This window comes from Lactuca sativa, chromosome 9 (assembly GCF_002870075.4).
Source record: "Lactuca sativa cultivar Salinas chromosome 9, Lsat_Salinas_v11, whole genome shotgun sequence".
Lineage (NCBI taxonomy): Eukaryota > Viridiplantae > Streptophyta > Magnoliopsida > Asterales > Asteraceae > Lactuca > Lactuca sativa.
The window spans coordinates 67,976,668-68,003,264 of NC_056631.2; the positions used below are offsets into that span (position 1 = coordinate 67,976,668).

Below are 26,597 nucleotides of genomic sequence, written 5' to 3' on the forward strand. Positions count from 1 at the left end.
ACTCGTATAACATAACGGGTTTCATAACTAGTAAACTAATAAACACATTAAATAAGTAATCCTAACAATCCTATAATTCTTTTTCTCTTTTTACATTTTACCTTCATCAATGGTAGAATCTGATATTTAGCTTCAGATTGTTGTTAATTTCTTCTTTTAATAGTTCAAACTCATCAGTATAAGTGAACCTTTTTCTGGTTTCTTTTCTTTTACTACTCAAACCCTTTTCCTTAAGAGCTTGAGAAATTATGGTTTTTAATTAAGCTTAAAATTGTTATTGATTTTTTTCTAGTTAAAACAAATAACATACAGGTTACTAGTTTCTTATTGTTGTATCTTATATGATCAGTCTTACTATTTTTTTTAGGTTGTTTAACCATATCGTTAACTTCTACATGATCATTAACTTTTTTGAGCTATTTAACCATGAAATACCGTATAAATATTTATATATGATTAATTACTTTTTTATGTTATTTTTTTGGATTTTAGGATCCCGATACCGATTTTATGATTTTGGTCTTGCAAACGTAAAAATGATCTTACGTAGTACCCGATCTAGGTTGGACAAAGTTTGTTTATTAAAAAAACTAGATTAAAAGATTGGAATGAATGCACCGAATATACATGAATCTCTTTATCCAAATAATAAAAGAGTTCATACTTTTCAAACTATAATAAGTTGAAGTTTTACTTCATTTTTTCTAACAAATTTTCCAACACACTCGTCATGGACAAAAATGTTATGTAACATCCCAAACTTTAAGGTCAAAATTTTATTTTAAATTAAACAATTATAAAACCATTTGTCTGAAAACAATCATAGTATCACTCATATCAAAAGCTAATGTGTCGATAGTCAAAACATGTCATAATAAAACATTATCAGAGTATAAATCCCAAAGATCTTCGGTGCGAAAAGTGTAGTGTGATGCGCTACAATCATGCTGACTCATTTCCCTTTAAAGAAACCAAAACTGAAAAACCGTAAGCATACAACTTAGTGGGTTCCCCCATTATACCACATATCATACAATAACATACTGCCTAGCATATATGGGTGTTGGCCTACCCCTTCGGTCTCTTTCAACCGATAACCGCCTAGCATATTTGGGTGTTGGCCTTCGGTCTCTTTCAACCGGTAACTGCCTAGCATATCTAGGTGTTGGCATACCCCTTCAGTATCTTTCAATCGGTAAGGGGGACTATTTCACCCCTACCACTACCACATATCATCCTAGTACATAAACAAACAAGTCCCATATTGCCTAGCATATATGAGTACTGGCCTACCCCTTCGGTCTCTTTCAACCGGTAACGAGGACTATTTCACCCCTCCTACCATTATCACATAATATCATAGCACACTAGCGCATAAAGCATAACAATTAGTGGCATACCAGACAATTATCACAAATACAATCACATCGACTATTATCAATTACTAGTGGGTCGGCATTGGTGCCTTCGACCCACTCCTACTGGAAGGTAACTCACCTCAAATGTTGTGAAGTAGATGAACTGTCCCCGGGTCTGAAATCAACTCCACTCAAACTTCTACATATAAAAGATCTCCTTTAATTACCCCTTTCATACTCATAACCCCTTAAGGGTCATCTTTGGTCAAGGTTAAAGTCAAAGTCAACATTTTGGTCAAAGTCAACATTATGGGTTGATTTAACTCACCGAGTTGGTCCATCAACTCGTCGATTTCTATGGATCATAAACCCTGAAATCACGATCCAACTCATCGAGTTCTTTCACAGCTCGACGAGCTCGTCCTATCCACAGAATCGGGACTTCTCCACTCAACTCGTCGAGTTACCCTTGAACTCGTCGAGTTCTTCCTTTTACAAAATCGGGACACTTCGACCCAACTCGTCGAGTTCCTATATGAACTCATCGAGTTCTTCAGTCTATTAACCTATCTTAATGGATTAAGCTCCTATCCTTCATATCTAAGCTCCATACTTCATATACATACTGAACATGTCCTTTTAGGGGTAAAGTTTCCAACTTTACCCGTTAATACCCTTCCTTAATGTATTTAGCTCAAACCCTAACTCTTTAGACCTGGATCTTGATCCAAAAGCCATTAATACTTCAAGCTAAGGCATACAAACTGAGATCTAAACCCTAGACACTACATGAACACATAAAGTCTCTAACTTTCTCTCCATGCATGACCTTTTGGAGCTTAAATGGCCAAAATGACACCCTAAAGCTTGCATGGGGCTTCAATGGCCATAAAGTTTAAACCTTTATGCCATGAAAGCCCTCCAAGGTCCTAGATCTGGAAGTATACTCACTTGGGACGTCCATTTCCCAAGGATCAAGATATTTGGACCAAAAACCCCATAAAAGTGAAAACGAAGAGATCTAAGTAATCATTAAGCAAGTTTGAGACTTGCTTACCAAAAAGTGAAAAGGATGGGGTGAAGTTTCTGGATCTACTCACTCCTTCTTGAGACCTCAAGCTTCTTCTTCTTCCACAGGCTTCAAATACACAATTTTTCTCTAAAAAATGACTCACAAGCTCACACAAAGCATTAGGGTTTCGAGATTTAGGGTTTGGGACAATGGAGGTTGTAAATGAGGTCAGCCTATAGAGGTTAAGGTGTTTAAATAGGGTGCAAAACCCTGAAAATTAGGGTTTCACTCTGTCAGTCCTACTCGTCGAGTTGAGGCTCTCAACTTGTCGAGTAGACTTTCCAACCCATGTCCAATTCCATTCCTACTCGATGAGTTTGGGGCCTCCAACTCGTCGAGTTTTTATACGAAAGTGAATAATATTTTGAATTACATACGTACCAGGACCCAGGCGTTACATGTTACGACTAGTTTTTTTATTTTTTTAAACATTAACAAAACCATGTTTCTGGAAATATATGGATTACATAGTAAATACGTGTCTCTATTTGATCTTATAGAAGTAAACAATCCCTTATTACTTTGTTGAAAATTATTATGTATTTACAGTTAAAGAAATATAAAGCTTACATGTTTGAAATTATTTTAATGAAGAGTGGGATTATAAACATTTAAACATTGGGAATTAATCATTTTTTGATTTCCTCTTTCATATATGTATAAAAAATATCATGACCGTGAGAAAACTTGCATCAGGACCAAATTTCAAGCCAATTAGAAGTGACTATCGATTCAAACTTCAGTTAGTGGATTTGATAGCTACCTCAATGGAAACAAAAAATGACTATTCTTTAAACTACTTGATGTGTTACATCATTGTTATTAATAAAAAAAAATTCAAAAGCACATTCAACGTATTTTAAATGGTGACGAATCATAAGATCCTTCATGAATGTATATCAAACAATCATTTAAAGAAAATTATGGATTACAATGGAAAAGTTTTCTTGCACCTGATTATAAAAACTTTATTCTTGAGTTATTTTGTGTAATGGCATACAAAGTGGTAATTTGAAAACAATTATTTAAAGAAGTGAAATCATTTATTGGGAATTTGTTTCATAGTTCAGAAAAAAAAAACTTTGTGTTTTGAATGATGTCTTTCCTAGTAAATGAGAACTTTGGGCACCTCGTTAATGTTTCTAGCATAGATCATGACATTATATCAAATTAATGTTAAGTATTCCTAGTTGATATATTCATAGTTAGGCCTTGATTAATATACCTCTTACTGAGCCCAGTAAGAGGTAAAATCTGACCCAGTCCAAATCACGTGTTTGATACCGTCCTAAAGTACCTCTTACTCGGTCCTGAAATCGTTGATTCGGTCCCCCAGAAAATGTCGTTGACTGAAGAAAAAAACCTTCCTTTCCCTTATTTGCCCTTCTCGGCTTCTCCTTCTTCTTGTTTGCGATCCTTCTCTGTAACGCCCGCGTTTCCAAGCTAAACATTATTGTTGATGTAATAGTCTAGGTTAACCTTTGTAACTCATTTTGAAGTAATAAATAGGAATTATGTGAATATTATGTGAATTATGTGCTTATTTGTTTAATTATTATGATTTAATTAATTAATACTAAAAATAAGCATTGAAATAAATATTAGAAAAAGCCGATATCTTTTAAGAAAATTGTAGTGGTCGAAATAAGGATCCCGGAGATATAAAGAACGCCGAAATCTGAGTTATAACGAAGAAGTCATGACCCGTCGAAGTTTCGCGACGGAACCGACACGACACCGGGAAGCGTAAAAAGTAAATTTACGATAAAGCACTTTTTACCCTTAGCAATCTAAACGAAAGTCGTAGTGTTCGTTAAACCGAGAGCGTACATAAAAAGAACGCCCAAATCTGACTTCGTATGAAGAAGTTATGATTTTTCTAAGTTTTAGCTTAGCAGTAGACAGCTAAAAACTCGAATTTTAGATCGAGTGATTTTTAGCCGACAAAACCTAAACGAGAATCGAAGGTCTCGTCAATAGTAGTACAACGGTAAAAAGACTGACGAAAACGAACGTCAGATGAAGAAGTTATGAATTTTTAACGGATTTTCCTGTCCCGGTCTGTTAAAAATAATGATATAAAAATTAAAGTCAAAATTAGCCGACGAAGTCTAAACGAAAGTTGTAGAACGTAATTTTACCTATGTGTACATATAAAGAACGTCAAAAACGGAGCTCGTATGCGAAAGTTAAGGATTTTAGAAGGTTTGGGTGCAATTTCCCAGAAATTCGCATGGATTGGAGTCGGCCACGTCACCCTCGCGAGATCACGCCTCGTGTCCGACACGCGTCACAGTCCGATTTGCCCAGAACTTCGGTCCAATGCGCGTCTGACGCGCCTCGCCCCGTGTCACACTTCCGAGCCTCGCACCTGGCCCCTCGCATGCGCGCCACCTGCCCTTCGCGTGTCCGAAGCTCGCATGAGCCACGTCTCCCCTTCGTGTCCGAGCCTCGCAGCTGCTACGTGGAGTCTTCTCAGCCATTCAAACTTCGGTCTCACACCCTATAAATAGGGGGGTTGCGAGATCTCCCGGCTAGAATTAGAAAAATGTCATTTTCACCCCTAAGCTTATATTTTGACTATTTTGACTTCCCCCGAAGCCCTGATATCATTTCCAACACCCGAAACACGTCCCGAAGTGCCCGAAGACCCGGAAAATTTTATCTTTTCGGTTTTGAAGCTTCGACCCTCGCAGAGCCCGATTTCTCAATAAAACTCCCGGTTTTATCAGAAACGATCATTTTAAGAAACGAAGTGTTGCCCAATTATCATCAAATCAAGTGAGTGTATAGTCACTTTCATCTTACACATAGATATGAAGTATTTTATATAAATACGTGCTATGTGTATATATATTGATTGTTTATTTTAGATGGTTGTTGCATGAATGTCTATACAAGTTTTAAAATGATTTAAACTATATATATATATATATATATATATATATATATATATATATATATATATATATATATATATATTATCTACAAATATATTGGGTATAACATGGGTAGATGAAATAGTTAGTGTGTGATAAATTAATGAGAGGACTCGATGTTGTTGTTATTCAAGTCATCTAGCGGAGTATGAATGACGACCACGGACTCTTCTAGATAGTCCAGTGGAACGCTAGCAGGCTCGCAACCTGTAGGTGTTTGTGGGCTTGATGTTCACCGGTGTACTCCATCCCCCTCATGGTTGCCTTATAGACATATATGGCTGAGGAATCCCCTTAGCAGTAAAGTCCATCCCGATTACAAAATCCTTAGACTAGGTCCCTTGTATAGGTGTTTAGGGACGTAAAGTGAGGATAACGGGAATGGGTAATTAGGGTTATTATTGGTTTGATGAAATTAATAAATTTATTGTGGGTTGAAAATGGTGGTTGTCGAGGCCAACACAAATAATAACCCTAAATATTACACACTAAAATAGTGTATAGTGGTAAAGGGATCGAATCCACGGAGATCGGTTCAATTTATAACTCTATGAAAAATCTCTTTTTAAAAATACTTGTAAAATGACAATAAAAATAAAATGGGGGGTTTTGGTGTTTTGAAATACTTGAAACAAATTAGAATTAACTATGATTTAAATAGACAAATGCAACAAAAATAAGAGTTTGATGTAAAATCAATAAGGGAGAGATGGTTGACTTAAAGTTTCCTCACTTTGACTTTTGATGAACATATCATTAGAATCCAATGGTGCAATACTTTGATTTAAATCCTTAATTTGGCTATAGTAATCCAAGGAGCTTGAGATTACCTAGACTTTTCTTAATTGTTGAAATGGCTAGAGAAGCTCATAACAATTTCCTTAGTCAAAGTCACTAATTCCAAATAGCATGTAATTAGTGAAAGTCAACTAGCATTAAGAACCAAAAAGTCACCAAATCCAAGAGGGGTCAAATGCTTTCACCACCATGTTGGAGGAAATGTTTTTATGATTGTGTGAAGCAAAAACAACACAAAAATCATTTGTTGCTTGCTAATTTGAGGATCCTTTACTTAATCAAGAAATTAGCCAACTAATCACCACAAACACATTTAAACTCATGAACTAAAACATACAAGTAGTGATAAGATGTTAAAACACAAAACATTCTCATAAAGATTCAAGAACATGTTCATGGGTTCTTCAACATTCAACAAAAGTTCAAAGGATTAACCAAAAGTCAACCAAGATTAGTTTAGCCAAGCATGGCTAAACTCAAAGAAACAAAGTTAGAGAAAATTGTACCAAACATTAAGCAAGAATCAAGAGGTAAAAATATGATGTTCTTCAAGTGTTCTTGGCCTTCAAAAGTCTTCAAAACTCCAGAGAGAATCTCCAAAAATCGGATGTCCAAGAGTCTGCAAAAGATGGGCACCAACCTTCCTCAAATAGCTCAAAAGAAGGATTCCCGAAATTGCCCCTGCAGGGCCTTGCGCGACCCGCGTGCTGTTGCGCGGGTAGGCTGCGCGGGTGGTCCCTGAATGTAGCATCTTTGAGGTTTTGGGCCTCCATAGCTTAGCCCACTTGGCCCAGTGCGAGCCCAATCAGCTCCTAGCCCATTTTTCTTCAAGTTTTCTTCAATTTAAGCCCAATTTGGCTTCTCCAAATGATTCATAGCTCGTAAACTCGCCCGATTAATAATCTATGCATGCTTGAATACACTCCCGCATCTTGCAAATTTAAATGTTTATTTCTCTCCAAGCCTTCAAATAATCATCAAGATCACTCCATGCATCATCTCCACTACCCATCAAGCCCAAAATCCTCGACGTCCTCTTATTCTAATTGCTTTCCATACGTCCCGAACATTCCCTCTCCACTAGTCTCCATGAAATCTGCAATAAAGCTCACAAAACTGGAAAGTACCCGAAATTGGCCATAAAATAACAAAAAGAAAAATATGCATGGAAATTATCTAAATTATGAATGAAATATGTTAAAATAAACTATAAAAAGAAGTAAATAAAATGAAGCTATCAAATCACCCCAAGCTTAAACCTTACTTGTCCTCAAGTAAGACAAAACTAAATGAACTTGGGATGAACTACCCTAGAAATAAAAAGAATGGATAGAACCATGGAACCTGTTCGACGTTAGTCAACATGGTCAGAATTGATTTCGCTGCTATCTCACAACTTTTTCATCCGATGACAATGGTACCATAAACCACAGCCAGGATAACTCCTTTAGGTGAGTAAGGAGGGATGAGCAGTCGCAGCCTCAATGGAACATGCATACAATGAAGAATATCTGTAGTAGGGAGAAAGCAGTTGGATGGGCTCGGGTGGAGCTCTTCTTTAAGTGTACACTCTGATCTCACGTTTACCGGTTTCTCTCATGTGTAACTTGGTTTAATCGCTCAGGTACCGTTGTAGGAATTGGTTCACTTGGTGTTGGCCCAAACCTCCCGTAGTATCCGACTCGACAGTCTCCCTAACATCACCAATTTGCGAAAAACAACTCGATCTATATACAATAAAACATTCCTAAATAAATGAATATCAAACGTCGGGTGACCAAAATGTTGGAAGATTTAGTTCAATAATTGAACCGGCCACCCTTCTCAGATTTCTGCAGCTGGGAATTTGCCTGCCCCCTTTTTTTTTTTGTTTTTTTTTTTTTTTTTATTTTATTTTATTTTATTTTATTTATTTATTTATTTATTTATTATTTTTTTTAAGATAATGTAATAACAACCCTTTGACTCAAAATTTGGTTCCTAAAGTGTGTAAGTGGAACCGAAAGGGTAGTAATATAATCCGAATGGTCTAGGCGAGAAAATGACCATGTGTGGAGCATAAATATATAATGCAAGCTCCTCTTCAAATTTGTGATTTTTTTTTTTTTTTTTTTTTCAACAAATAATGAAAATGTCCACATGCGGACTAAAAGACTTCTCTAAAATCCTAAGAAAATCGCAAAAAGATATGGTGATGCAAAGAGACCGGATATGGATTCTACTCGGGGACAAGCACTAGTGCTTCATCCTAACGGTTCAAACATGATCAAGTGTGATCCTCTCGGCGGTAGTGACCGCAAGGCTAAGACATCCATTGCTATAGTATATCCTACAGTCATTAGTATTGTATGCATAATTCTTCATGAAAACTACCTGTCCATGATCACTTACCCCTTTAAGCTACCAGCATCTGATCCCAAGTATGAGATCCCAAACTGCAGCTAATGGTCTCAGTTCGATGGGTGAGGTAACAACAAGATCCTGGACCAATAATGATACAATAACTGTGAACCTATTCCATGGCATCCAGGGGGTGAGAATAAACGGACAACAAAAATGCATGAATGTTAATGCCTAAGCTAAATGTTATGCAAAAATATAAAAGGTGAAAAAGAAGAAAATAAAATCTTTTTGGAATTTTAAAAAAATAAAAAAATGAATGAAAATTAGCTTAAAACTAAAATGTTATGCAACCTAGTTAAAATGCATGAAAAAATAGAAATAAAATAAAAGATAAGGGATATGCCCCACCCCAAGCTTAAGAACAAGCATTGTCCTCAATGCTTAAGGAAAGGGCGGAAAGGACCTAAATCGGGGGATTGGATGACGGGAGATGTTTGTGGCGGTGGTTTCGTGAAATTACGACCAGTAGAACTCCGACAATCTTGAATTTTCCGGTGAGGTGGGTGCTGGAAGGTTATATGAGAGGAATGGAGTGGGAGGTCAAGATGATTAAATGAGGGAGAAGGGAAGCTGAACATTTTAATCTATGGGTCAAAAAGGGTCAATTTCGGTCAATGTTGGTCAAGAAAAGTCAAAAGGTCAACTCATTAAAACCTTTGGTCAACACTTGGTCAAATAATAGCCAAAAATAGCCCAAATTGCCCAGCACAGTGCGCGGGTCGCGCAGTGTAGCACGCGGGTCGCGCAGACCTTGCAGTTAAGTCTTGGGCCAATGTCGCTTCATCACACCTGGCCGCGCAACCCACCCGCGCAACAGCACGCGGGTCGCGCAACCTCCTGATCCTGATCTTCATTTTTGCTTCATTTTTCTTCGTTTTTCATCCGTTCTTGCTTTGGAAGGCCCCAAACACCTAGAAACTCTTGATTTCTTCAAAAAACAACTCTTTTGAATCCCAAAAGCATCTTCAAAACTCATTTTGTTCAAATTAAAAACACGAAAACACAATGCTTTCCAAAAATGCCCTTCTTTAACGTCTTTGGCGAGACACCTCCAAACTTCACTTTAACACAATGGGGCGTCCAAATGGACGACATCTTGGACATTTGAATCAAAACCTTCATTGAATGGCTTCAATCGATGTCCATTAACCTTGCAAATTTGCCCCGTGTCTACATTTTTTAATTTCCACACCTCCATTGGGACTCTTTTCTTGTATTTGACTTTCTTTTTACGGGAGAACCATACCGGACTCAGACCTTTGAGAATAGCAATCATCCAACCATATTCTTTCTTGTACTTGTTCATTAAGGTGACCAACTCTTCCTTCTTTTCTAAACTCTTGGACATGGTTTTTGAGTAGGTGACCGGTTGGGCGTCTTCTTTCTTGTAATACATATCCTTTGAAGAGTTCGACAAATTTATCGCTTCTGGCTCTTGTGGTTGGTCTACCAATGGAGTTAGTTTCTCAATGGTAGTGGGTGGCTCAACCTCTCTTTCATTAACCCATATCACTTCTTCTATAGTTTCATTGTCATCTTTTTCAATTTCTTCTTCTTCTTTAGTAACCTCTTTCACTTCTACTTCTTCTTCCTTTTCTTCATGTAACACTCTTGGGCCATCAAAAATTTTCTCATCATTCAAAGGAATGGAACATGCGCTATGCGATGGGCTCTTTTCGGATGGTATTTTTTCTTGAGCTTCCATTATACTAATTGATTGAGCAATTTGTGTTATTTGTTGCTCTAAGCTTTTGAGGCTAGCTTGAGTTGTTTCCTGGAAAATTTGGGTAGAAGTGGCAATGCTTTTCACAATGTCCTCTAAGGACATGCTTGGCGTTTCAGTTTGTTGAGGAGGGTAAGGATAGGGTTCTTGGAACAGTGGAGTTGGTTGGTATTGGTTATTTCCCCATGTTTGGTATGGGTTTTGGTAATGGTTATTTCCCCAAACTTGGTTGTTGTCCCACCATTGATCATTTTGAGGCTGATCATAACTCCATTGGTTTGACCGGTAGTAGCTTCCCTTATCTTGCACTTCTTCCCATTCTCCTTGTAAATATGAACACATGTCGGAATGTTGTCCATTTTGGGCACAAAAATCACAAAGAAGAGGTGTGAACTGCACACTCTGGTCACTTTCAATCATCATAACTAACTGAGCTAGCTCAGAAAGTTGGTCTTCGGTGCAAGGAGTGTTCATTTCCAAATCATACTTTTTTTTTAATTTCGGGGTTTTAAATTAGATTACCTGCACAATGAAATGTAGGCATAGAGAAACAAACTGATTAAATCAAAACCAATCCCCGGCAACGGCGCCAAAAATTTGGTGGTTGTCGAGGCCAACACAAATAATAACCCTAAATATTACACACTAAAATAGTGTATAGTGGTAAAGGGATCGAATCCACGGAGATCGGTTCAATTTATAACTCTATGAAAAATCTCTTTTTAAAAATACTTGTAAAATGACAATAAAAATAAAATGGGGGGTTTTGGTGTTTTGAAATACTTGAAACAAATTAGAATTAACTATGATTTAAATAGACAAATGCAACAAAAATAAGAGTTTGATGTAAAATCAATAAGGGAGAGATGGTTGACTTAAAGTTTCCTCACTTTGACTTTTGATGAACATATCATTAGAATCCAATGGTGCAATACTTTGATTTAAATCCTTAATTTGGCTATAGTAATCCAAGGAGCTTGAGATTACCTAGACTTTTCTTAATTGTTGAAATGGCTAGAGAAGCTCATAACAATTTCCTTAGTCAAAGTCACTAATTCCAAATAGCATGTAATTAGTGAAAGTCAACTAGCATTAAGAACCAAAAAGTCACCAAATCCAAGAGGGGTCAAATGCTTTCACCACCATGTTGGAGGAAATGTTTTTATGATTGTGTGAAGCAAAAACAACACAAAAATCATTTGTTGCTTGCTAATTTGAGGATCCTTTACTTAATCAAGAAATTAGCCAACTAATCACCACAAACACATTTAAACTCATGAACTAAAACATACAAGTAGTGATAAGATGTTAAAACACAAAACATTCTCATAAAGATTCAAGAACATGTTCATGGGTTCTTCAACATTCAACAAAAGTTCAAAGGATTAACCAAAAGTCAACCAAGATTAGTTTAGCCAAGCATGGCTAAACTCAAAGAAACAAAGTTAGAGAAAATTGTACCAAACATTAAGCAAGAATCAAGAGGTAAAAATATGATGTTCTTCAAGTGTTCTTGGCCTTCAAAAGTCTTCAAAACTCCAGAGAGAATCTCCAAAAATCGGATGTCCAAGAGTCTGCAAAAGATGGGCACCAACCTTCCTCAAATAGCTCAAAAGAAGGATTCCCGAAATTGCCCCTGCAGGGCCTTGCGCGACCCGCGTGCTGTTGCGCGGGTAGGCTGCGCGGGTGGTCCCTGAATGTAGCATCTTTGAGGTTTTGGGCCTCCATAGCTTAGCCCACTTGGCCCAGTGCGAGCCCAATCAGCTCCTAGCCCATTTTTCTTCAAGTTTTCTTCAATTTAAGCCCAATTTGGCTTCTCCAAATGATTCATAGCTCGTAAACTCGCCCGATTAATAATCTATGCATGCTTGAATACACTCCCGCATCTTGCAAATTTAAATGTTTATTTCTCTCCAAGCCTTCAAATAATCATCAAGATCACTCCATGCATCATCTCCACTACCCATCAAGCCCAAAATCCTCGACGTCCTCTTATTCTAATTGCTTTCCATACGTCCCGAACATTCCCTCTCCACTAGTCTCCATGAAATCTGCAATAAAGCTCACAAAACTGGAAAGTACCCGAAATTGGCCATAAAATAACAAAAAGAAAAATATGCATGGAAATTATCTAAATTATGAATGAAATATGTTAAAATAAACTATAAAAAGAAGTAAATAAAATGAAGCTATCAGAAAACCCTATGTGCTCACCAGACTCCTAAGCCTGACCTACTCAGTTTTATGTATTACAGGTAGTGGCACTCGAGCATAGATGTGATGTGTTGGGATGAGGATTACGGATATAGGCCTGTAGATATGAAATAATGTAGTAAGGCTTATATTGTATTGTTTATACTTATGTATTGTATCGAACATGACATCCCGAGTCTTTTAATGAAATACATTTCTAAGGAAATGCTCATGATAAATCTTTATCATATTATTGTTTTGTGACAAATTCCGCAACTCTTTTATTAAAAGGTTACTCTGATTTTGAAATAAAGTATAAACAAAACTGGTCTTTTCTGGCCGTGAAAATGGGGATGTCACATTCTCCTTTGCCCACCTCCAACATGCGACATCTACAAAAGCAAATCTTACCTTAGACATATGTGTTACTCTTACCTCCTCCCCCCGGTGTCGTCGTCGTCCTCATCTAATGTCACCTCCCTAAGCTCCGGCCGTGTTCCACTTCATACAAGAGTTGTGTTAAAGGTGTTCAAATTATGTTACATTTCAAGGTTCGTGTTATTAGAATATTTTGATTTATGTTTGTAGAGTTTGTCTTATTTTGCAGAAAATGTATTTGACAAAATGCCATATTGAAATCAAATTCTAGATGTTATGGAATAAAGAATTTAAACATCTCCCTCTTCCCTTGAATCTAAATTGCAGGCCTGGAGAAAAAAAAAACGAGAACAAGGCTGAGTTTTGATAGTCATTCTCATAGTTGTTAGCAATCAGATGGTGGGTATATCATGTGATTTGTTAATTGAAATCATTAACTGTATACTCTTGATAAACCTTCATTATCTAATATGAATCAAACATCAAAAGGCTACTTGAACTGTATAAAGGATTTTTTAGGCTGTTTTAATTTCAATCATCATAGCATATTTGTTTATGATGCTCATATGTCTTGCCTCTGCCAAAATTTGATACAATATGGTTTGCTCTGGTGGGAGGTTGCTTCATCAGATGTAGGAAGATGGTTTGTTTTCAAAGTAAAAAATGAAGGAATTGACGTTGCTCTTAAATATTGTCATGTCATTGAAGGTAGTGTATGAAGCTGCTCAATCTTTTCGGCTAATGGTTTGATGAAGTTTGCTAATTTTGGGTTGGCTGCTAGAATTGCTAATGGTATTTTGTGATTGTTACATTTGTATATGTGTTGATTGTTGTTGTCATGTAAATTCAGTAAATTCATTGGTTATATATGCACTTTGATTAGATTTTGGACTAGATTAGCGTAATGTATTTTATTTATTTACGTGTCGAATAGAGCTATAAAGCTCCATACAATTGGATTGAAAACTTGGAGTTATGTAATGCAAGCATGATTCAATATGATTTTATTGGTTATATAAGCGCAAAACAACACAAAATGGTAAAATAGTCATATTCAGTATTTAACACACTTGGTCAGAGGCGTAATCAAACATATAATTTCAGTAAGAAGCAAATTTAGTCAGAGCTTCAAACTCGGTCAAGCCTCTAACTCAGTCATATCTGACTCAATCAACAACTATCAAGCAACCCCTTAGTTAACTACTGGTTGCATATTCCTTAGTTTCATGATAATTTTATTTTTTATATTTGCTGATGTGAATTACTTTATGAAAATTTTAATCATTGTATCATGATTATAGATATGATTTTACTATATTAACTTTGCATTATTAATGATGTTGTTTATAGTATTATAATATAACATATTGATCTTTTTCTCCATAACATATTATAATTTATAAATCAGAATTTAACTTATTTAGTCATTTATGAAGTGAGTTGTATATATGGGCGATTATTAATTATTCTTGCATATATGTCTCTTATAGAACTATGTGTTCAAACCAGGTTTCTACATCAAAGAACATGGTTGCAGAACTTTAACAAGAGTATTAAACTAAATGTGGAAAACACTGAAATATAGAGCATGAAAATCAAACACGTATTGAAAGAGCAAGAGTATTACAAGGTTCTTACTAAAATCATGGAGGAACCTAAAGAAAGAAACACAACTCAACATAAGATAAATGTAACTTGAGTTAGCTAACAAATTTGGTGCAACATCTATTACTAAATTGAATGCTAATACAATGGTGGATAATTAACTACACTTATAATAATTCTTACACACAGTATTGGCCCAAAGGCCACTATCATAGAAAATTCAACTACAATTTCAACATGTTCTCCAAGATAAAAGTTTCAAAAAGTGACATGCTCTGAAATGTAATAACAAACATTTTGGAGAAACTCATATTAGTTGAGAATTTTTCTTCAAATTGGGTTTTAGATCCTTCTTCCTTCCATAATCTTTTATCTCCTGAAACCTTTTGTCTCCGAAAAGTTTGGCATCCGCATAGAAGACTCTTTCGACGTGTTCCACATTATAGAGATCCAACAATAACTCATCATACTTTAACTTTGGGTACCCGGTTAATGTTTCTAACATAGATCGTGACATTTATATCAAAATAATGTTAAGTATTCCTAGTTGTACTTATTTGTATGTCATAGTTTGTTAACTATTAGTTGCATATTCTTTAGTTTCATGATAATTTTATTTTTTTATATTTGTTGATGTGAATTACTTTTTGAAAATTTATGCATTATATCGTGATTATATATATGTTTTTTTACTATATATGACTTTGCATGATTAATGATGTTGTTTATAGTATTATAATATAACATACTAATCTTATTCAACATAATCTATTATAAGTCATAATTTAACTTGTTTAATCATTTACAAAGTGAGTTGTATATATGGATGAATATTAATTATTCTTGCATATATGTTTGTTATAGAAATATGTGTTTGAAGCTGGCTTCTACATCAAAGAACATTGTTGCGAAACTTTAATAAGGGTATTAAACTAAATGTGGAAAAGTTTGAAATATGGAACATGAAAATCCAGTATGTATTGGAAGAACAAGAGTATTACAAGGTTCTTACTGAAATCATGGAGGAACCTCAGGGAAAGAAACACAATCAACATAAGAAAAATGTATCATACTTTAGCTACCAAGTTTGGTGTAACATTCATTACTAAATTGAATGCTAATACAACGATGGCTAATTAACTACACTCATAATTATTATTACACTCTTTTTTTTCTTACAATTAGGTTATATATATATATATATATATATATATATATATATATATATATATATATATATATATATATATATATATATATATATATATATATGTGGCTAGGTTATAATGTGGATTGACAACTATTGTGTGAACGTGTGGATAATGCTATTTTATGAAAATTAATAAGAGAATATGTTGTTTAGTAATGTGAATACGTTCAATCTCACATAACTATTGTTATTTTAATGGATTCTCACGTCCACACAATAGTTGTCAATCCACATTATAACATATATATATATATATATATATATATATATATATATATATATATATATAACCTAATTGTAAGAAAAAAAAGAGTGTAATAATAATTATGAGTGTAGTTAATTAGCCATCGTTGTATTAGCATTCAATTTAGTAATGAATGTTACACCAAACTTGGTAGCTAGAGTATGATACATTTTTCTTATGTTGATTGTGTTTCTTTCCCTGAGGTTCCTCCATGATTTCAGTAAGAACCTTATGACACTCTTGTTCTTCCAATACATACTGGATTTTCATGTTCCATATTTCAAACTTTTCCACATTTAGTTTAATACCCTTATTAAAGTTTCGCAACAATGTTCTTTGATGTAGAAGCCAGCTTCGAACACATATTTCTATAACAAACATATATGCAAGAATAATTAATATTCATCCATATATACAACTCACTTTGTAAATGATTAAACAAGTTAAATTATGACTTATAATAGATTATGTTGAATAAGATTAATATGTTATATTATAATACTATAAACAACATCATTAATCATGCAAAGTCATATATAGTAAAAAACCTATATATAATCACGATATAATGCATAAATTTTCAAAAAGTAATTCACATCAACAAATATAAAAAAATAAAATTATCATGAAACTAAAGAATATGCAACTAATAGTTAACAAACTATGACATACAAATAAGTACAACTATGAATACTTAACATTTTTAATGGATTCTCAACAATTATAATTCATTTTTGTTCTCATTCATCATTTTTTATTTATTTTAATTCTTACAGAATACGACTCAATAAACATCCTAATAACATTATGACAGAATGAGAATAATTAAAAAAAGTGTAGAATAACCTTATAGACAATTTAATTAGTGAAAATGCTTAATAATTAAAATAATTATATAAGATTGAACGTATTCATATTATCAAACAACATATTTTCTTTGTAATTCTCATAGAATAGTATTATCCACACGTCCACACAATAGATGTCAATCCACATTTGAACCTAGCTCTCTCTCTCTCTCTCTCTCTATATATATATATATATATATATATATATATATATATATATATATATATATATATACATGAGAAAAGTGAATATACCCTTAAGGGTATATAAACTTATGTACCCAAACTTACCATAATACGTCGTTTTTTTATATATTCATTATAATGTTCTTAAACTTCAACCCTTAACTTGATTTGCTTTCAAGATTTTCGAAATTTCACTATTATCTTCGTTTTACATCACATATTTATGCCGAACACCTACTAGTGTATATATATATATATATATATATATATATATATATATATATATATATATATATATATATATAGTTAAAAATGAAAATTAAGTAAGAGGAAGATAAATGTAAAATTTATAAAAATCTTGGAATTAAATTATGTTAGAAGTTGAATTAGAAGAACATTGGACAATTACAATGTGTATATATGATACAAAACAACGTAAGATTGTGAGTTTTGGTACCTAAACTTATATACCCTTAAAAGTATATTCACTTTTCCACACACACACACACACATATATATATATATATATATATATATATATATATATATATATATATATATATATATATATATATATATATATATATATATATATATAAAGATATAAAGGAGTTAACCTAGATAATCTAGGAACCAATGTTGGCCCATGCATTAACCCCTATGATACAAGATTCAGATACAATGTCAACGTGTTCTCCAAGATAAGAGTTTCAAAAAGTGTCATGCTCTGAAATGTAATACAAACATTTCAAAGAAACTTATATTAGTTGAGAACTGTTCTTCAAATTGAATTTTAGATCCTTCTTCCTTCCATAATCTTTTATCTCCTGAAACCTTATGTCTCCAAAAGTTTGGCATCCGCATAGAAGATGTGTTCCACGTTACGGAGTTACAACAATAACTCATCGGACTTTAACTTTGGGTACCTCGTTAATGTTTCTAACATAGATCATGATATTTATATCAAATATTAAATGTTAAGTATTCCTAGTTGTACTTATTTGTATGACATATTGTTTAGGTTCGTGATAATTTTATTTTTTATATTTGTTGATGTGAATTACTTTCTAAATTTTAAGTGTTATATCATGATTATAGATATGTTTTTTACTATATTGGATTTGCATGATTAATGATGTTGTTTATAGTATTATAATATAACGTACTTTTCTTTTTCACCATAATTTATTATAAGTCCTAATTTAACTTATTTAATCATTTATGAATTGGGTTGTATATATGAATGAATATTAATTATTGTTGCATATATGTTTGTTATAGAACTCTGTGTTTAAACCAGACTTCTACATTAAAGAACATTGTTGTGAAACTTTAACAAGGGTATCAAACTAAATGTGGAAAAACTTAAGTATTCCCAGTTGTGCTTATTTGTATGACATATTGTTTAGGTTCGTGATAATTTTATTTTTTATATTTGTTGATGTGAATTACTTTCTAAATTCTAAGTGTTATATCATGATTATAGATATGTTTTTTACTATATTGGATTTGCATAATTAATGATGTTGTTTATAGTATTATAATATAAGGTACTCTTCTTTTTCACCATAATTTATTATAAGTCATAATTCAACTTATTTAATCAGTTATGAACTGAGTTGTATGTATGAATGAATATTAATTATTGTTGCATATATGTTTGTTATAGAACTCTATGTTTAAACCTGACTTCTACATTAAAGAACATTGTTGCGAAACTTTAACAAGGGTATCAAACTAAATGTGGAAAACTTTGAAATATGGAGCATGAAAACCCAGTATGTATTGGAAGAGCAAGAGTATCACAAGGTTCTAATTGTGAAATCATGAAGGAACCCCAATGAAAGAAACACAACTCAACATAAGAGAAATGTAACATGCTTTAGCTAACAAGTTTGGTGTAACATCTAATACTAATTTGAATGCTAATACAATAGCGACTAATTAGTTGCACTCTTAATAATTCCTACACACTCTTTTTTAAGTACAATTAGGTTAAACTAAATGATACATATATATATATATATATATATATATATATATATATATATATATATATATATATATATATATATATATATATGAGCCAGTTAACCTAAATGACCTAAGAACCAATGTTGGCCTAATGACCCCTATGATAGAATATTCAACCACAATGTTATCGTATTCTCCAAGACAAGAGTTTCGAAAAGTCGCATGCTCTGAAATGTAATAACAAACATTTTGGAGAAACTTATCTTAGTTGAGAATTGTTCTTCAAATTGAGTTTTAGATCCTTCTTCCTTCCACAATCTTTTATTTCATGAAATCTTTTGTCTCTAAAAAGTTTGGCTTCCGCATAGAAAACTCTTTTGACGTGTTCCATATTATGGAGCTACAACGCTAACTATATCAGACTTCTCATTTAGACTCAACACCTTAATAGCTCTCATCCACCGTCTAATTTTGATTATTAAGAAATGAGTGATAAATGATAATCAAGCGTGCTCCCTCTGCCTCCGGTCTCCAATCTCGTATCTAATTTGGACTCCTGACCTATATTTAATCTTATTTCTTTTCTTAAAAATTTGGTTACAGTTACATTGTCCTTTCAAATTATAAACAAGGTAGTGAAATAGTATGATTAATTATTTTTTAATATATTCTTACTTTTCAAATGATATATATTGTCTGAGTCTTAATGTTAGTAGTTGCTTTCAATTTTATTAGTCTCTTATAAACAATCGTGAGATAAATTTCACATATAGATTGTCATCTATGTAAAACAATTGTTAACTCTTAAGTGGAGATGCAAATGTATATATCATACTTTTGTACCTAGTTTTTAGAATTAGGGTATTGTATATAAAACCTAAAACTAGTTTGTTTGTTTGAGTTCTTTTATTTAAAAAAATTGATTGACCCATATAAAATATACTGTATACGTTAAATCGACTTACATGATAGCATAAAATTATTGCACTTTATATATATTAATTTTTTTTTAAGTGGAATGTGCAATGGAAAATTGATAAAACATTTAGATCTAGTATAATTAAATAATTATCGTTTACAAAATAAATGATAATAGTTGGTAGTTGCAACATTTTTCATACTAACAGGGGTTAAAGATAACCGAGCACCCAAACAGGTGTACTCCTCGACATTGATACTTATTTTACGCCCCTTTCTTTTGATTGCATCGCCCTAAAATTTATCATGATGAAACCCTAGACAGAATCCCAATTCGTCACCATAAACCCCGTCAGCTCTCCCTCATCCTACTCGATCTTCTACTAAGTAATCAATTAGGGTTTCATACATTCTTTGCTTACCTGCAATCCGAGTCATGGACGCCCAAAGAGCATTGCTAGATGAGCTCATGGGTTCAGGTTTATATTTTCTATATGTTCTTGCACAATCCTTGTCATTCTCGTGTTTATGTTTTCGGTTTTATTTGGTTTTAATTTTGGGATCTTGGATTTGGATTAAGCTTAAGTCCATCGCAATTGGTGCATGTTAGGACCTGAAATTTTGAAACCCTAATTATCTGAATTGATGTGATGACTTATGTTTTTTTTGGTTATCGGTGGTGTATTTTAGCTCGCAATTTGACTGAAGAAGAGAGAAGGGGACACAAGGAGATCTCTTGGGATGATAAGGAAGTATGTGGCTTCTACATGGTGAAATTTTGCCCACACGATCTGTTCGTGAACACTCGAAGTGATCTAGGTGGGTTTTGCATTAGCTCCCTATATTGTATTCAACTAGCTTCTCTATGTTAATGTTCGGAAAGATTGAAAAATAAAATTTGTCTGTTTAACAACTCTCCTTTTTGTCCCTTTCAAGCTTCAAAAAGGTGTACTTATATTTAAATAAAAGAATTTCAATGGAAAACTCAAAACAGTAATTGATAAAGCAAACCACAACAATAGTTGCCTTGAAATTGGGACTATCAACTTAGACGATTTAACTTAACATGCTACATTAGGCAGAATTTTATGAATGACTATTGAAAGAGTCATGGATTCTTTATCATGAAGTTATGGATTCTGTATTATTTCTTTTCTCAGGTCCATGCCCTAAAATCCATGATCCGAAGTTGAAAGAAAGGTAACAAATTGAACTCTGAAACATGTTTTATAAACTGTAATAGACTGTTATTCAAATTTAATTTCTTTTTTCTTTTTTGCTTTATAGCTTTGAGAGTTCTCCAAGGCATGATTCTTATGTGCCAAGATTTGAAGCAGAACTTGCTCATTTCTGTGAAAAATTGGTAAGAAGTCTTTCACATAGATTTGATATGATACTTCTTGTTACATAATATGGTAAGATTTTTATATTTTCTTGCAACAATTTCAGGTGATGGACTTAGATAGGAGAGTTAGACGTGGACGTGAGAGACTTGCTCAAGAGGTTGAAGTTCCTCCTCCTCCTCCAATTCCAGCTGAGAAATCCGAACAACTATCTGTTCTAGAAGAAAAAATCAAGAACCTTCTAGAATCAGTGGAGGCACTTGGGGAAGCTGGAAAGGTGGATGAAGCTGAAGCACTCATGAGAAAGGTACTAAAAGTAAAAGGGTTCTTCTTGGTTTCTAAAAAAAACTTTGATTTTTGATTCTTGAATCTTGATTCCCATTTTGTACAGGTGGATCTGCTTAACATTGAGAAAACCGCATTGACCCTTCAACCACAGAATGAAAAAGTTCTAATGCTTGCTCAAGAAAAGAAAATGGCTCTTTGTGAAACATGTGGTTCCTTTTTGATAGCAAATGATGCTCTTGAAAGAACCCAATCCCATGTCACTGGAAAACAGCATATCGGTTATGGATTGGTCAGAGATTTCCTTTCTGAATACAAAGTAAGCAAATTTCAAGATTCAAAATCTTGATTTCTTCTTTTCTATAAAATTCATTGTGAATGTGATTGCAGGAGGCAAAGGAGAAGGCAAGGGAAGAGGAAAGATTAGCAAGGGAGAAAGAAGCAGAAGAAAGAAGGAAACAAAGAGAAAAAGAAATTGAAGGTAAACACAGAAGTGGATCTGCTGACAGGGACAAGAATCGTTACAATGACAGGTCATCACGCGATCGAAACCGAGGATCTCGGGATTCTGGAAGAACATCGGATCGTAGGGCCCACAACAACAGTTACAGAAATGGTGGTGGTGGGGACAGGAGAGGGGATAGATACAGGGACAGAAGCAGGTCTCATTCCCCTAGACATGGTGGAAGAAGGAGGTCATCCAGAAGTCCGTATTAGTGAGAGAGAAAGATTGTAGAAAAATCAAAAATGTCAAAGTCAGAAGAGGTAGACCTTTTTTTTTTCAAAAAAAAAAAAATTCTATATAACTTCTCGTAATAGAAATTCTATGAATGCGTGTGTTTTGGAGTCTTAAACTGTGTTATGGTTTTTGTTCATGGGAGAAGTGAAGTGAAGTGAACCTGTTTTTTGTTCTCACAGCTTTGTTGAGATATAACTAAAGGAGAAAAAGAGTCTTAAGGGAGGTATTTTACTTAAATTGTTGTTGCATAATAATAATAATAATCATCTGTTTTCATAATCTTTGGTTGGTGACTAATTGTTTTAAAGGGTAGTTTATACAAAAATAGAACACAAAGATTTGGTGAAAGAAATCATCATGATGGTTTTCCCATGGTTTGAGGTAACCACCCACAATTAAATCTTCAATCTTTACAATATCACCATGTTGTGAAGTTTATGAATGATAAAGAGATGATATGATACGCATGATGCAGCCTCTGAATCTGAATCTGAAGTTGCTTTTTGTATGTGTTGAATGATTCTTTTACAAAAAAGGTGTTGAAGAAGCTCATAGAGGTAACCAAAGCTTGAAACTTGAAACTGTAACGTTTTGTTTTTGCAGGAAAGTTAGATCACATTTGTGATCCGTTTAATACTTTGCTATTAAACTGTTTTGATTATTTGGGATAGTATTAAGGTTGAAAGTTTACAAGAGTTTTATGTTTTTAGAATGTATTTGAGATATTTAAAACATTTTTTTCAATATGAACTTTGTAAAATGTTGATGTCTGCATTTAGATCATAAAGTTTTTGAGATCTTCTATCCAAGGATCTTAATCTAGGCATTTTGTCATCCCGAACCAACTTTGATTAATTTGAGTGTAAAAAGTTATTGGGAAAAAGAAAAACCTCCTTTGTACAAACACCAAAATTTTCTTTATTTTCATATATTGGGTTTCATGTTTCTTCAATCTTTGACACTTTTATGTTAAATAAGTTGGGTTTTAATTCAAACATGATGAGAATAATGAAATGTAACGTGATAGGAGATGTCAATGATGTTTTATGTAGAGCGTGATATGAGATATCATTTTGATACATTCATAGGGGAAGGTGATTGTGCACATACAAAGGTCTAGGGTTGTAGGAAAGTCTTTTCAATTGGTTCTAAATAGATTGGTGTTGTGGTGTTGTGCATTTTATTTAATAATCAAACTATAAATAATAATAATAATAATAATAATAATAAAAAGATAAAATAAGAAAAGACAAAATAAAGGAAAATTTGTCATTCCACAAGCATTTAACGGTCAGACGTAGTTAGCCTGTAAGTTTTTTAAACCACATAAATGAGCAATGTCAAAGAAGCATTATTTTCATAGGTATTTGTAGGCAACACAATTACAAATACACAAAGTAACTCGTTATTGTATTTTTGTTGAGTGTAATGTTGAAGTTAGCGATTTATCTTCTCTACACAATCACAAATCATGATGTTGATATAGAATTTAGAATTTTTCATAATCACACGGTTTCACCATGGCTCCAAATCATAAGACGCCAAGTCGAAAACGCAAAGTCCAAATCTGAAAGGCAAAAGACTAGTTAGTACCTATATACGACCTTAGAAGGTCTTCATCCTTTGATAATAGACTAATTTTATCCTCTTTTAAGTTCATGTCAAGAATGAGTCCCAATTGGGCAACCCTACTAAATCCTGTCTCATAAAAAATAAAAATAGGAGAAAAATGCAAATTTGGTCCATGTGCCGTTTTTTTAGGTTTTGGTCTATATTCAAAAATGGCAAATTTGGTCCTCTTAGTCGGTTTCATTATGGATATAACCCCTCTCATCCGTTAACTCAACCTATGTGCCTCTCATGTGAGTGTATTTTAGTCATTTTACATCTCATCTCTCCTTAATCTATTACTTTCATCCGTGAAGAACCTAAATTTGTGACAAACATCTATCTTGATTGTGTCTTTCCTATCATTCAAACTCACAATCATCAACAAGTTCACCATCTTCAAGCTCTCACTCTCTTCTCACCAATGACATCATCACCTAATCAAATGTACTTCAAATAACTTTTTTATTTGTTTCAGACATGATAGTTATGATGATGATTACACACGCATTGTTCATATTAAAATTGGACGATTTTACAAAACACCCAAAGATTTAACTTTGGGAAAAAAAAACCGAACTACATTTAAACGTCAAAAAAAAAGAAGCTTAAAACTTGAACCTTTAACTTTCAAAACCATAAACCTTCAAACCTAACGTGAACCTTCAAAACATTGAACCCTATCAAGAATTTCCATCTCATGCTTCACTCTATGACCAAATACCTACAAAAGATTAATCATCGCCACAAGGATCTCCAAATCTTTAGCTCTAGATCCCAAGAAATAAAGTTGTGTGATTTACCTTCTTGTGTAGTACGGGAACCAATTAAGCTATTGAAGCATCTCACCCTTTTCATAATACCTTGCCATTATATCGTCACATTACTCCATAACAAGTTTATGTTTTTCAAAGTCCTTTCATAGATCATATTTTATTTCACCGATAAGTTGGGACTTAATTCTCAATTTTCCCGCCATTGATTGTTAGTTAGAAAAGATAGGGTTTTTTTTTGAAGCTTAAGTAATATTTGAATATGTTTTTTTATGTGTGGATTATGGTTGTTTATAAGTACAAGCTCATTACCCATTATTAGTTATTACACTAAAAAGACCCTTTGGTTGTTTCATATGCGTAGATCACAATTATTGTTTAAACACTGGATTTATTTGTTTAGGAAATGAATGCCATAATTACATACATATCTAGAGCCTAGCAGAAATAATATCTCAAGGAACTATTTATATACTCTTTTATATGCTTATAAAAAGTCATACATTAGCCATACATATCTAGTATATCACATAATACTATGAATCTATTTCACAATTTCTTTATCATTTAGATTCGTAATTGCCAACATCCACCTTACCAATGAAGAATACATGCACTAGATTGCATCCTATTCTTCAGAGGAGATCAGGAAACATAATGATCTTTAATGTTGAAAAGACTTAATTATTTTGTTATTTCCATCCATAGCGACAACGAGGCACATGGTTCCTAAGTATCCCAATACTTACTTATTTTCTTGATGATGATGATGATGATCGGGATGGATTTACGTTATAGAACCGGTGTGTTAAACCTTAAATACTCGAACTTGGAATAGTTGGCATCTTCAATTTTGACGACCCTAATACGCCATTGAAATTCATAAAAGCATATGACCACAAACATATTTTTGCATGATTTGGTGGTCTTATAATGAAAACATTCATCCGACTCTATATTCAAATCTTCTTTAACGTTAAACATTTGACGAAACGAGACATGTGAAGTATGCTCATAGCACAATGGCATTTTATGAATGATAGCTGGTTCTAGGTTAATCGATAAAGGAGGCATACACCAGGAAACATTGAAATCTTCATTACCTTTGTTTGCTTCATTCTCCACATCATAATCATTCATTCGAATATATTTTACCCACTAAATCACCAACAATGTTCTCCTTGTAGGATATATCTTTACAATAATCATAATTTTCTCTGCATAAGGATGGAGATGGGTCTGCTTTAGAATCATTAAGCAAAAAGATACGGGCTCCATTTGCAGTCCTTGATGCACCAATAATATCACATGTAGGCTCCTCATTGAGAACATTCTTATATTTACATTGGACAGACATAATCCAAAGGCCTAATATGAGAAATCATCATAGTTGGGACTTGATTGCTACTGGTTGTTGATCCCTTGAACTCTATGCACCAAAATCGACAGCATACAACATAGTTGTATGTGAATACACATAACGAACAGTATCTAAATAGTCATTTACCTCATCATCTAAATCTTTTATATTTATATGATAATATTATCAACACACGTAATTTTATAGCCACCAAATTAATCAATCCATAATAGGTTACATCCAAAGGCAAATTCTAAGTGTGATTATTGTTAACATTTGTTGGACATATACTCCCAAACACCATTAACATTCTCTCACACCCCTCCACTATAAGGAAATACTTTAATATTACCATTTTGTTAATTTGTTATTGATTTAAATAAATAGGAAGATAAAGATAATAGAATAAACTGATAGTAGGATTTTGAAATACGTATCTATCTATAAAGACAGCTAAATTGCGAAATTAAAACATATTGCTAATAATTTGCGATGGATGATATGATATGATTTATTTTTATTTTTTTTAAATTTAGTAAACGACAATGTTACTTCAAATTACCAAATGACCGTATATTTCTTAAAAGAACCAAACAACCATGTTTTTTCTTAGAAATACCAAAAGACAATATTGAAAGTT

At 33.4% G+C, this 26,597-nt stretch overlaps 1 protein-coding gene across 4 annotated transcripts; it reads left to right on the top strand.

Annotated features, from left to right (window-relative positions):
* The first annotated feature begins 20,047 nt into the window (after nt 1–20,047).
* LOC111901622 (uncharacterized) lies at nt 20,048–23,020 on the top strand. Of its 4 annotated transcripts, XR_008226291.1 has the most exons (9): nt 20,048–20,328; nt 20,540–20,668; nt 21,010–21,049; nt 21,137–21,212; nt 21,299–21,499; nt 21,584–21,796; nt 21,868–22,242; nt 22,362–22,597; nt 22,692–23,020. XR_008226291.1 is itself a non-coding variant. In XM_023897499.3 (8 exons), the coding sequence occupies exons 1-7, from the start codon at nt 20,286–20,288 to the stop codon at nt 22,192–22,194; spliced, it is 1,029 nt and encodes a 342-aa protein (XP_023753267.1). In that variant the 5' UTR covers nt 20,048–20,285; the 3' UTR covers nt 22,195–22,242; nt 22,396–23,020. The 4 variants fall into 4 exon arrangements, 2 of the variants coding, with proteins under 2 accessions (XP_023753267.1, XP_042753943.1); XR_008226290.1 differs by having other exon boundaries at nt 21,868–22,597; XM_023897499.3 differs by having other exon boundaries at nt 22,396–23,020.
* Nucleotides 23,021–26,597: the final 3,577 nt, after the last annotated feature.